At 36.5% G+C, this 12,919-nt stretch overlaps 1 protein-coding gene across 8 annotated transcripts in view; it reads left to right on the top strand.

Moving 5' to 3' along the window:
* Positions 1–592: 592 nt before the first annotated feature.
* The window catches only part of LOC105962295 (putative disease resistance RPP8-like protein 4), a 56,912-nt gene continuing 44,585 nt past the window's right edge, over positions 593–12,919 (top strand). For 2 of the 8 annotated variants that reach the window (XM_088819168.1, XM_088819166.1), the window contains exon 1: positions 658–3,278. In XM_088819168.1, the coding sequence (XP_088675294.1) occupies positions 730–3,276 (2,547 nt within the window). In that variant the 5' untranslated portion in view covers positions 658–729 and the 3' untranslated portion in view covers positions 3,277–3,278. Of the gene's footprint in view, positions 3,279–3,686; positions 3,745–3,810; positions 4,147–12,919 lie in introns of those variants that run through there. The other 6 variants (XM_088819160.1, XM_088819156.1, XR_016031631.1 and 3 more) reach the window with 5 other exon arrangements.

The following is a 12,919-nucleotide window of genomic DNA, read 5'->3' as shown; positions in this document are numbered from 1 at the left end:
GTACTATCAAAATCTACAAATATTCCCCTGCTTTTAACAAACAGTCAATGGCCAGACATTTGACAGTGTTAACTTTTACTGTGCAATTACTCTTCTACCCTTGTTTATACGTCTGATGAGTGTCGAAATTTCTCCAAGTCCTTTCATTCTCTCACAACAACACGCACTCACTCTCTATCTCTCATTTCGAATTTTCATAAAGCAAAAACTCTCACAAAAATCTCCCTCTCTCTCTCTCTCTGAGTTTTTGCGAAATTGGTTGGAGGAATATGAGTGCATTCGAAGGGCGCTTACATAGAAGAAGGTAAGATTTTGGATTTTAGGGTTTTTCTCGACTATGCCATGAACTTGTGCGGGTACATCAAATTTTTTCTGGGTGTTCTTGAATCCAACGAGCTTCGAAGGTTTAGGGTGTGATTTTGAATAAAAAATTGATTTTTTTATTGTTGTCAATTTTTACTAATAAAATATTCACACCATTAGTGTTTCTAATAAAATATTTAATATATATTTCACTACATAATAATAATTATTATTATTATTGGTCATCAGCCAATATGTCAAAATGTCGGTAGATTTCCCCCAACACAATGACATCCACAGATAAGTGATCCCAAGAAAACACAAAAACTCCAAACTACTCCCACTATTTTTTCTGCAAATCTTATCAACTTATTATAACTACTCTCTCTCTCTCTCTCTCTCTCTCACACACAGAGAGAGAAAGAAATGGGTTCTTCTGCTGCTATACTTTCCCTTCTGCAGACACTGAATCTCATTTCCGAATCCGATAGTTTTCTTTCCCATTCAGACAAGCTATCTATCCTTGTTGAAATGGATTCAGTTGATGAAACAATGGCGGAGATTCCTGGCAGCAAGAAAGTTGATGCGGCAGCTTATGAAAGACGAGTCATAGATTCTCTCCTAATATTCCTACATCTTATCGACTCCCACTTGTCTGATCCAGATCATGATGACGACATCGGTTTCACTTTGTCTCTCTCCCAACAACTGGAAATAGTCCAAGAAGAAATTACTTCGTTTTTCATAGCAACTGACGAAGAAGAACAGATCTGCAGCAGCAGCAGCAGGTATTCTAATTTTGCTTCTTCAGATTATAATACTGAGAATCAACAACAGAATCTCCTGGTGGGATTGGATGACCAAATTAGAGAACTTAAACAATGGATTTTCGATCCCGATTCCCATTACTTAGTTCAATCAGTTATGGGCATGACCGGAATCGGCAAGACTAGCCTTGTTAAACAAGTTTACAACGATCCACTTGTTATACAAGAGTTCGAAACTCGTTTATTTCTGCACATCGGCCCAGACTACACTCGATTGGAAGATATTATGCTGCGTGTTCTCGATGAACTTGGTGTCGTCATCCCTTCTGATAAACTAGACGACTCGGATTATTTGGAGAAGCAATTGTCGGAGGCTTTATCTACTCAAAAGTATCTAGTTGTCTTAGACGATGTATGGGATGGCGACGCTTATCAAATCCTTAGTAATTTTCCAGAAAACAGAAAAGGAAGTCGGATCATCATCATATCTCAGATCCAAAGATTGTATGAATTAATTTTTCCGCACAAGCTTATTATATTACCATTTCTCAACGACGACGACAGTTGGAAATTACTTCATCAGACCGCATTTACTAATAGAGAGGAGAAGTGCAGTCGAGAACTTGAGAAAATTGGGAAGAAGATTGCCAAAAACTGTGAAGGACTCCCAGCAGCAATTATACAGGTTGGAGAGAATCTACGTGGAAAATCTTTTGAAGAATGGAAGACATTATCAGAACAAGAAGATCCACTCGTCATCACAAGATATGACGATACGCCACTCTCAAAGGCACTATTTTTTAGTTACATGATGTTGCCTCAGTATCTAAAGTCATTCTTTCTGTATATGGGTGTGTTCCCAAAAGATTATGGGATTTCTCGATCAAAGCTCATCAAATTATGGGTCTCTGAGGGCTTTTTGGAGACAGAACCGGGGAATGAAGAAACTTTCGGATACACCTTGGATCTACTTATTCTGCGAAGTGTTGTTTTGAGAGGAAAGCACACCTCTGTAGATATGTATAGTTTTAAGGATTGTAGACTGCATTTCACCTTTCGAAGTCTATGTGTTAGTGAAGCTAAGAGTGAAAAGTTTTTCCATATCCTGAAAAAATACACCGATTGTACTCCGGAGAACATCATAATGCAACAGCGTTTGTGCGTCCACAATAATGTTGTTCTTGCTTTAACACAAGTTCATGAATGGATGGAGTCTGTTCCGAATGCACGATCTCTTCTGTGTTTCGGTCCAAAACAACAATATCCAGTATTGTTGCCCTTTTGTTTTAGATTGCTCAAGGTACTAGATGCACTTGCGATCCGCTTCTACGGGTTCCCACATCAACTACTTGCATTACTTCACTTGACGCACCTTTCCATCACGTGTGACAGAGAGCTCCCCAACTCCATATCCACACTTTCGAACCTCGAGGTATTGATTTTCACTCGGCATCATAACATCAAATTGTCGAATAATGGTCCAATTTATCTGCCTATAGACATCTGGAACATGTATAAACTAAAGCAACTTTACTGCAAGGGCTTCGACCTCCCACCTCCTCCGGATAATTGTCATCTTGAGAATCTCTTAACAGTTTCAGGTGTGAGTGTTCACAGTTGTACCATGGAAGTGCTTTCAAGAATCCCCAAGCTAACGAGAATAGCCGTTCAAATTGAGTCAGCACACGACTCAACCGAAACCTTCAATTTTTTCGACCATGTTGCGTCTCTCTATGAGAAATTTCAGTCATTCAAATGTGTCGTTGTAAATCCTAATCTGAGCTCTCAAATTGTTCGTTCAGTTCCGAACTTTCCTATGAACATTAGGAAGATAAGCCTGAGTGGATGTGGGTTTCCTTGGGAGAATATGGAAGTAATTGCTTCATTACCGAATCTTATAGTGCTCAAACTGCGATGGTATGCCTTTTGCGGCCCTCTGTGGAAAACCAGCAAAGGACAGTTCCCCAGTCTGGAGTTCTTGCTGCTGGAAGACTTGGATATAGTGAACTTGGAATTTGACATTCAATCCTTAAGGTGGGTTATTGTTAGGCATTGCTATAAATTGGAAAACATCTCGAATCAATTGAAGTACACCAAACTATTAGAGATGGATGATTGCAGCCCATCCTTTATGAAGAAAGTGCGCGAGTGCCAATCCTTTTCCGGTGCAGAAGTTAAAATAAGTTCTTCAATTACTGATCTATAAAGGTAATAATGCTAGTCAAATCTATGTGAATTTTTTTATGGTCAAATTCAATGGTGCACTTCAAGAATCTAATATTTAGATGATCATATCCTAGCAATTTCTCCAACTTTGACTAAGACTATATTTAGAAACTCTTTCTTTTTTTTGAACACGAAAATACTCTATTATAAAAAAGAGTATTGGCCTTTATACTAATTTTTCTTAGTTTAGAAAACGCGAAAACTATTGCATTCTATTTCACTGACATGCAGTCTCTTCAAAGTGTTTCGAACCATTGAGCCTTTGAAACTCGAAAGAACGAAGATGTAAACTCTAAAGAATGATACAAAAAATCAGTGGCATTTTAGTTAATATTGTATCTTTCATCCTATAATCATTTTTCAGTTCATTAACCATTATATATCTACCAGAGCAATTCTATGTTGATTTTCAACTTAGCTGCAAGGTGAATTTTGCCTCTGAATTTTGGTAAGCTTGATCCTTGGAAATGTTGAAGAGAGGTTTTGATTGATTTTTCTTTATCTGTGCGTACAGGATAATAATAAATTCCGAATGGCTAATCGTGTGTTGCTCGGCGATTGAAATGTCTCAAGTATTCAAATGAAGATGAAGATTCCTATTCGGCAAGTGTGGCAAAATTTCAAAGCTTTCATAAAACTGTTTATGATTTGATATTTTCCTGTTTTTGTAAACTTTTTTTTTTTGGCGATCATTGAAACATATGTTTTTGGATATTTTCTTGATTTATTCGTGAGGCCATTCTTGTAACGTAAAAGGTAATTAATTTTACATAATTTTTACTTTTGCAATGGCTGGAAATAAAAAAAGTTTGATGGATTCGATTCTGTCAAATGATTGTTGAATGTGAAATACCTAAGTTGTTAATGAATATGGTTAAGGTACGAAAAGGGACAGGTGGCGGATGTTGATGCCTGCACCGACGATTTTCAGATTGTTCTGTCACCAGAAAGAAACGCTTTATATGGAGATATTGGTTGGAGATTTTTAATGCTTAACGCCATTTAAAAAGCTGTAAGATATATTCAAATTAATTATTCTTACCTCAAGTTCCCATTTACAATTTAGCCTTTTAACTTTTCGTTTGAATGTTTTTATTTATTTTTCTCATTTTCAGTTGCGACAAAGAATAGATCCTCTGTATTTTGATATTCCAAATACTTCGAATAATTAATTGTCGAGCTGATTTATGGCATTTTGAAATATCCTCTTGACTATATATCATGTTCTCTCTCTCTCTCTCTCTCTCTCTCTCTCTCTCTGTGTATGTGTGTGAGAGAGAGAAAGTAGTAATAAGGCTCAATTTGATAAGATTTGCAGAAAAAATAGTGGAGTTCATGTGGGTTGTGTTTTCTTGGGATCACTTTTGGAGTTATCCACCACGGAATTTCTGTGGATTGATTGCGTTGGGGGAAATCTACCGAACAGCTGATGAGCAAGAATCTCGTAACAACAATAATTTAATTTTGACTTTTTTTTGGAGCATAATTTAATATGCTCCAATTTCCTCCTTAACTTAATTTAATCTCAATTTGACCCCAAATTTCACAAATTTCTTAATTTTGACCCAAAACTTTTTTTTTTTTCAAAAAAAAAAAATTTTTCAAAATTATTTTTTTGCCGCCGGATTCCGGCGCTGACCGGCGGTCAACACCGGTCTCCGGCGTTGACTTTTCAATTTATTTTTTTCCAAAATTTCAATTTTTTTTTTTTCTTTTTTTCTTTTTTTTTGTTCTTTGCTTTTCTTCCGGATTTTTTCGTCGGTTCCGGCGGTCTCCAGCGTTGATTTTTTTTAGTGTTTTTTTAAGTTTTTTTTTTGTTTGGTTTGTTTTGTTTTTCCACGTCCGCCGCTAAACGTTGACCGTAATTGTGTTGTCACTGACAGTAAATTAACGTAATTATACTGTCAATGATAGTTAATTAACGTAATTGTACTGCCGTTGACATTACATTTATGTAATTGTGCTGCCGTTGACAGTAAATTAATGCAATATTATTATTTTTTATTTATTATTATTATTTTTTTATTTTGTTTGATTTGTTGACAAGTCAACGTAATTATATTTCTGTCGTTGACAGTAAAATAACTGTAAACACAATGATATTACTGTCAACAACATCAATATTATTATTTTTTTGGGGTTTTTGTTTTGTTTGAGTTATTCACGGAGTAACGTATTAATATTACTGTTTATTATTGTAATATTACTGTAAACACAATAATATTACTGTGGTTGACGGTAATATTACTGTTATTATAGTAATATTCCTGTCAACCACATCAATATTATTATTTTGTTTGGATTTTTTGTTTGTTTGAGTTATACACGGAGTAACGTAATAATATTACTGTCTACTATTGTAATATTACTGTTGCTATAGTAATATTACTGTCACTCACAGTAATATTAATTCTTTTGGTTTTTTTTATTATGTTTACATTTGTTGAACGGACAACATAGTAATATTACTTTATTACACAATAATAATGAGTTTTGTTGTGTTAATATTAATGTGCTAGAGATTAATATAGCAATATCACTGTATTAAACTATAGTTTAGTTAATTTTACTGTGTTTAACAGTAATATAGTTAATATTACTGTCATTCACAACAATATTGCTGTTTAAACAGAAAAAAAAGTTACGGAAAAAAAAAAAGAAAAAAATAAAAAGTCAACGCCGGAATCCGGAAAAAAAATCCGGAAGAAAGAAAAAAAAAATTAAAAAAGTCAACGCCGGAATCCGGCGGGAAAAAAAAATTTTGTGAAAAAAAAAGTTTTGGGTCAAAATTGAATAATTTGTGAAATTTGGGGTCAAATTGAAGTTAAATTAAGTTAAGGATGAAATTGGAGCATATTAAAGTAAGAGGGGTTATTTTAGTCATTTACAAAAATCTGGACCATGTGTGGACTTATTGGTAAATGAGATTATTGTCTGGATCTCTTTATGAATAAGTACCCACTGATGGGCTTATTTGTAATATGCCCATAATAATAAGGGCCAATTATGATCCACCTTTGAGTTATGGTTAAATTACAAAAACATTTCTCTTGTTTGGGTAATTAGAGCCATCCATCAACTATGTATTATCTTACGAAAATACCCCTTCAGAGGTAAATTTAGGGATGTTAAATTGGCAAAACCGAACCGAAATTTTGGTACGCCAACATTTCATACCGTTACCGAATTGAATATACGATTTGCGTCGGTAAATAACCGAATTACATAAATATTAGGGGAAAGTACAGTTTGCACCCCTGAACTATGGGGTCTGTCCTAAATACCTCCCTAAACTACGAAATGTACCAAAAAGACCCCTGTTTTTTATGGTCAACGTCAAATGAACTAACACCGTCAGTTATAATGTGAATTTACTTATTTGGCCATCAATTTTGCCCTCCTCTCCTCTTTCTCTCCATGTTCTTCAGCTTCTCACCATTTTTAACCGGAGTTCTCTCCTCTCATCTCCTTTCTCTCTTCTTACCCTTCTCATTCTTCTCTGATCTTACATTTAAATCCCAACTTCATATGTGTTGGCCATTTCCGAAAATGGTTCATAACTATTTCATTATCAACCAACAAATCCCAAGTACTGCTCACAAAATCATCGTCTCATATGCTAATAATCCTCAAAAGTCGGCCCAAAATTGCACATCTTCGCTCTCGTTTGAAGAGCACCCGCCGCCACCAGGACAAGAATTGGAGGAAGATGAAGATAATGGGGTCGGGGTTGATGAATTTTCATCGGGGTAGCATAATTTATGGGGTTCAATCACAGGAATTTCGTCCGTGTAGTCAATGGTGGAATCAAATGGGCTCCCAATTTTGTGTTCCGTTGACTCGCTAATAATGGTTGAGTGGGCTCCACCTTATCCTCCATTCTTCCAGTGGTTGTTCGTCGGCGTTGGTGGGTGGTGGCAGAGGCTTGTGGGTAAGAGGATTGATTCTCAATTTCCTTAGCTTCTTCTTCTTCCCAATGAGTACTGTCAAATTTGAGGTGAATTTGGAGGCTTTGTTCTGTGCATATGTCGAGAGAGAGAGAGAGAGTGTTGGGAGCAAGATTTTTCCCTTTTGTTTAAAATAATTTATTTGTATTTAATTAAAAACAGTTTTGTATTTTAACTATTTAATAATTTAATAATTTAAATAGTATTGAATACTTAGTAAGGAACAACGAAAATATTTATAACATTTAATAATAAATATAAGAGTTTTAAGAATTATTTATATTTAATATATATGCAAGGGTAAAAGCGTCCGAAAAAATGGAACAATAGAAAAATCAGATATAAATGAGAAAGTCAACATGCCACATCATCACCCACTAACAGATTCGAAACGGAAGGGCTATTTTGTTACGTTTTGTAGTTCAGGAGGGTGTTTGTGACAGACCCCATAGTTCAGGGGTGCAAACTGTAGTTTCCCCTAAATATTATAGTCTTTCCAAATAAACCCATCAATGAGTACTTATTCATAAAAAGATCCAGACAATAAACTCATTTACAAAAAAGTCCACACATGGTCCGGATTTTTGTAAAAGACTAAAATAGGCCATCATACTTTAATATGCTCCAATTTCATCATTTAATTTAATTTAACCTCAATTTGACCCCAAATTTCACAAATTATTCAATTTTGATCCAAAACACATTTTTATGGACAATTTTGTCCGTCACCGCCGGTCTCCGGCGTTGACTTTTTTTTTTCTTCCTGATTTTTCCGCCACCGGTTTCCGGCACGGCGTTGACTTTTTCGATTTTCTTTTCTTTCTTTATGCAACATCTATTTTTTTTCGTTTAAACAACAATATTGTTGTGATTGACAATAATATTAACTATACTACAGTTTAAAACAGTAATATTGCTATATTATTCCATAGCACAGTAATAAGTAATAACCAACCGTCATTAGGAGAGTTGGTACCTAACACAGTAATATTAACACAACAAAACTCATTATTATTGTGTAATAGAGTAATATTACTATGTTGACCGTTCAACAAATGGAAACATAATAAAAAGCCAAAAGAATTAATATTACTGTGAGTGACAATATTACAAGAACAGTAATATTACAATAATAGACATATCACGTTACTCCGTGAATAACTCAAACAAACAAAAAAAAACCCAATAATATAATTACGTTGACTTGTCATAAAATCAAACAAAATTAAAAAAAATAACAAAAAAAAAAAAAATATTACGTTAATTTTACTGTCAACGGCAGAACAATTACATAAATGTATTGTCAACGGCAGTAAAATTACGTTAATGTACTGTCATTGACAGTATAATTACGTTAATTTACTGTTAGTGACAGCACAATTACGGTCAACGTTTAGCGGCCGACGTAAAAAAAAAAAAAAGTCAACGCCGGAGACCAGCGGTCAATGGCGGAATCCGGCTGCGGAAAAAACAGACCAGGAAAAAAAAATTCGAAAAGCCAACGCTGGAATCCCGTGGCAAAAAAAAAAAGTTTTTGGAAAAAAAAAAGTCAAAATTGGATTTTTGTGGTCAAAATTGATTAAATTGGGATTACAATTAAGAATTGGGTATAAAAGGTTGGCGGTAATTTTGTTATATACATGAATGTTTCCTTTATTTATAATAAATATTAGGCCGCGGCTATATGCAATACTAATTCCACTTGTGCAAGACCAAATTAAAGAAATATTTCAAAAGATTCCATTTTATTAAGATAAAATGATACATATACCCATAAATTAAATTGGCTTTTGTTTACTCATGCAAAACCAAATAACAAATTATAAAATAAAAAAACAAAACAAAACAAAAGGAAGAAAAAAAATGTGAAATTAAACAAACCACTAACCCAGCCCCCACCCCTCCCCTGTGAAACCCTACCCTACGCCCTATTAGAGATAATCCCAAAGATATTTGATTTGATTATATGCAATATTTGATTTAATTGTAAATATCATTAGGATATTTGATTTGATTTTATATACATTTATTAAAGAATATTTGCTTGATCCTTTTTTATCATGCATGTATGTATATATAAGAATGTAGTGTTGGCTAATGAAAAATATGAAAAACATTATTCATATTATTATTTCTACATGGTATACAGAGCAACATTTTTTTTTTAACAAACCTCTCTCTCTTATTCTTCTAATATCTCTACACCTCAAATTAAACCATGGCCAATACTGCTACTCCTCCAACTACCACTATTGATACAAGCCAAACACTTATTACCATCAATGTATTTGCTCAGGCCCCTCTTAAACTTTCCTCTACTAATTACACCTCATGGAAATTCCAATTTCAAACCTTTTTTCTTGGTTATGATCTCATTGGTTATATCGATGGAACCAAACCTTGCCCACCCGCTACCATCACTACAAACCAAACAACACAACCGAACCCTGCCCATACCTTTTGGATTCGTCAGGATCAACTTATACTCAACGCTATTATTGGCTCACTTTCTCCTACCATCATTCCTTTCATTGCACGTGCAACAACATCTCGTGAAGCTTGGACTATTCTCGCTAATACTTATGCCAAAGCATCTCGAGGGCGGATCAAACAAGTTAAAAGCCACCTCAAAAACCCTACTAAAGGCGCTCAAAGCATAACAGAATTTCTACAATCTGTCAAAGCTCGGACAGATGAACTTGCGTTATTGGGTGTCCCTATGGATGATGATGATCTAGTGGAAAAAAATCTTGACGGTCTCGGCAATGATTACAAAGATCTTGTCAATGCTGTCAACGCTCGTGACACACCGATCACATTTGATGAGCTTCATGAAAAACTACTCACTTTTGAAGCGCATCTGCAAGAGAAGAAACCCGATCAGTCTTATATGCCAGTCACTGCCAATCCCGCACAACGCACCCATACAGATATGCGTACCTCTGGGTGGCGTCCACCATCGACCAACACCAAATGGCGTCCCTCCTTCAATTGGCGACCTTCTTCGGGTCAAAGTCAATCTCGAGGTGATCGTTCACTATCACGACCATATCTTGGCCACTGTCAAATTTGTGGTATTCAAGGTCATACTGCCAAACGATGTCCTTCATTTCGCCTTGTACCGAATGACTCATCGTCCTCAACTCAAACTCCGATTGGCCGTTCTACAACACCATGGCAACCTAGGGCTCATTTTGCTGCCACCTCTGCATCTGCAACTCCACCGTGGCTCCTTGACAGTGGTGCATCTCATCATGTCACTGCCGACCTGAGCAACTTATCTCTTCATGCACCATACACAGGCACAGACGACGTTATGATTGGCGATGGCACGGGTCTACCGATAACACATACTGGTTCCACTTCCCTCATTACCCCGACCGCTTCGTTCAATTTATCTAATGTTTTATGTGTTCCCAGCATGAAAAAAAATTTAATATCTATTTCACAATTCTGCCTCACTAATAATGTATCCATTGAATTCTTACCATTTCATTTTCTTGTGAAGGAACTTCGCACGGGGGAAATCCTACAAAAGGGCCAAACGAAGGATGGAGTGTATGAGTGGCCGACTTCCCCATCCCTGAAACCACCTCTAATTGCCTTTTCTAGTGCCAAAACCACTTCGTCCGAGTGGCATCATAGATTAGGTCATCCGTCTTTCTCTATTCTAAAACATGTTGCGTCTCATTGTAACTTAGATTTATCGTCTTCAATTCTTCCTAATTCATGTAATGCATGCCACTGCAATAAAAGTCACAAACTCCCTTTTTCTACCACATCACTTGTTTCAACTCAACCTCTTCAAACTATTTTTTCCGACGTGTGGACTTCCCCCGTAGTTTCCCATGATGGTTTTAAATATTATGTTATTTTTGTTGATCATTTTACAAAATATACATGGTTTTATACACTCAAGCACAAATCAGATGTTTACGATGTCTTCAAACGATTCAAAACAATTGTCGAAAACTACTTTGACAGAAAAATTAAAACTCTTTATTCTGACAATGGTGGCGAATATATTAGCTTAGCTTCCTATTTAGCCACTCACGGTATTTCTCACCTTAAAACACCACCTCACACACCAGAACATAATGGTTTTTCTGAAAGACGTCACCGTCACATAGTCGAAACTGGTTTCACACTTCTCTTTCATGCTTCACTTCCTTTAACTTTTTGGTCGCATGCATTCATCACTGCTGTTTATCTAATAAATCGTATGCCGACTCTAACATTAAATCTCTTGTCACCTTTTGAAAAGATTTTTGGTACCTCTCCTAACTATTCTAAACTCAAGATCTTTGGTTGCCTATGTTACCCTTGGCTTCGACCATATTCTTCCCATAAACTAGAATCTCGCTCTACACCTTGTGTCTTCCTTGGGTACTCTCTCACACAAAGTGCATATTTTTGCTATAATCCTTCTAACAATAAAATGTTTATATCTCGTCACATCAAGTTTGTTGAATCGGTTTTCCCGTTCTCTTCCCTTCATACCCACTTACCTCGCCCTGAACCACACAGCATCTCCACATGGATCCCGCCACCTCTACAAATTTTGTCACAAGAAACTCACCTCCGGCCACTCTCCACGCCATCTAACGAGCGGTCTCCTTCTATGCTCTCGAGTGAAGTCCCGACACCACCCAATCCATCAACACTCTCAAATACTCCACCGCCTCTAAACCCACCAACTATAACCTTAGCACCGACCCAATCACCTAATCTCCCAAACCCTCCTGAACCAAACATCCAACCCATATCCTCAAACACTCCATCACCTCTAAACCCACCAACTGTAACCTTAGCACCGACTCAATCACCCACAAACCCTCATGAACCAAACATCCAACAAGCCATACATGTACCTGAAAACCATAACTCACACCGTATGACTACTCGGGCCAAAAAATTCAATCCACAAACCTACCCAAAAATTGAACCTCACTGCCCAACTTTCCAATAACACTGAGTTGGAACCCACAACTGCGACCCAAGCCATCAAAGATCCTAAATGGCGTCAAGCCATGTCTGAAGAATATGATGCTCTTGTTCGAAATGGGACATGGGAGTTAGTTCCATCTGTACCTTCCCAAAATATTGTTGGTTGCAAATGGATTTTCCGAACTAAACGTCACTCTGATGGTTCAATTTATAGGTACAAGGCTCGGTTGGTCGCTAAAGGATTTCAGCAGCGACCCGGTGTAGATTACAATGATACATTTAGCCCAGTCATTAAGCCTACCACAGTTCGGATTGTCCTCAGTATAGCTATAAGTCGTGGATGGTCTCTCCGACAACTCGATGTGAATAATGCCTTTTGACAAGGGCATCTCAGCGAAGATGTATATATGGCTCAACCACATGGTTTTGTTGATCCCGACTACCCAACACACGTGTGTAAGCTTCACAAGGCAATATATGGCCTTAAACAAGCTCCGCGTGCATGGTACAATGAGCTTCGTCAATTTCTTATTGCAATTGGATTTCGAAACTCACATGCAGATACATCTCTTTTTATTCTCCACACTGGTAATCAATGGGTATATCTTCTTGTCTATGTGGATGATATTATAATCACAGGTGACAGTAATGCTACAGTCAACCAGATTGTTGCATCTCTCTCTCATCGATTTTCCATTTAAGATCTTGGACCGCTTGCCTACTTCCTTG

The sequence above is a fragment of the Erythranthe guttata genome, chromosome 1 (assembly GCF_056151865.1).
Source record: "Erythranthe guttata isolate IM_541 chromosome 1, IM_541, whole genome shotgun sequence".
NCBI classification, from domain to species: domain Eukaryota; kingdom Viridiplantae; phylum Streptophyta; class Magnoliopsida; order Lamiales; family Phrymaceae; genus Erythranthe; species Erythranthe guttata.
The sequence above is the reverse complement of the archived record's forward strand: the minus strand, read 5'-3'. Positions and strand labels throughout refer to the sequence as shown.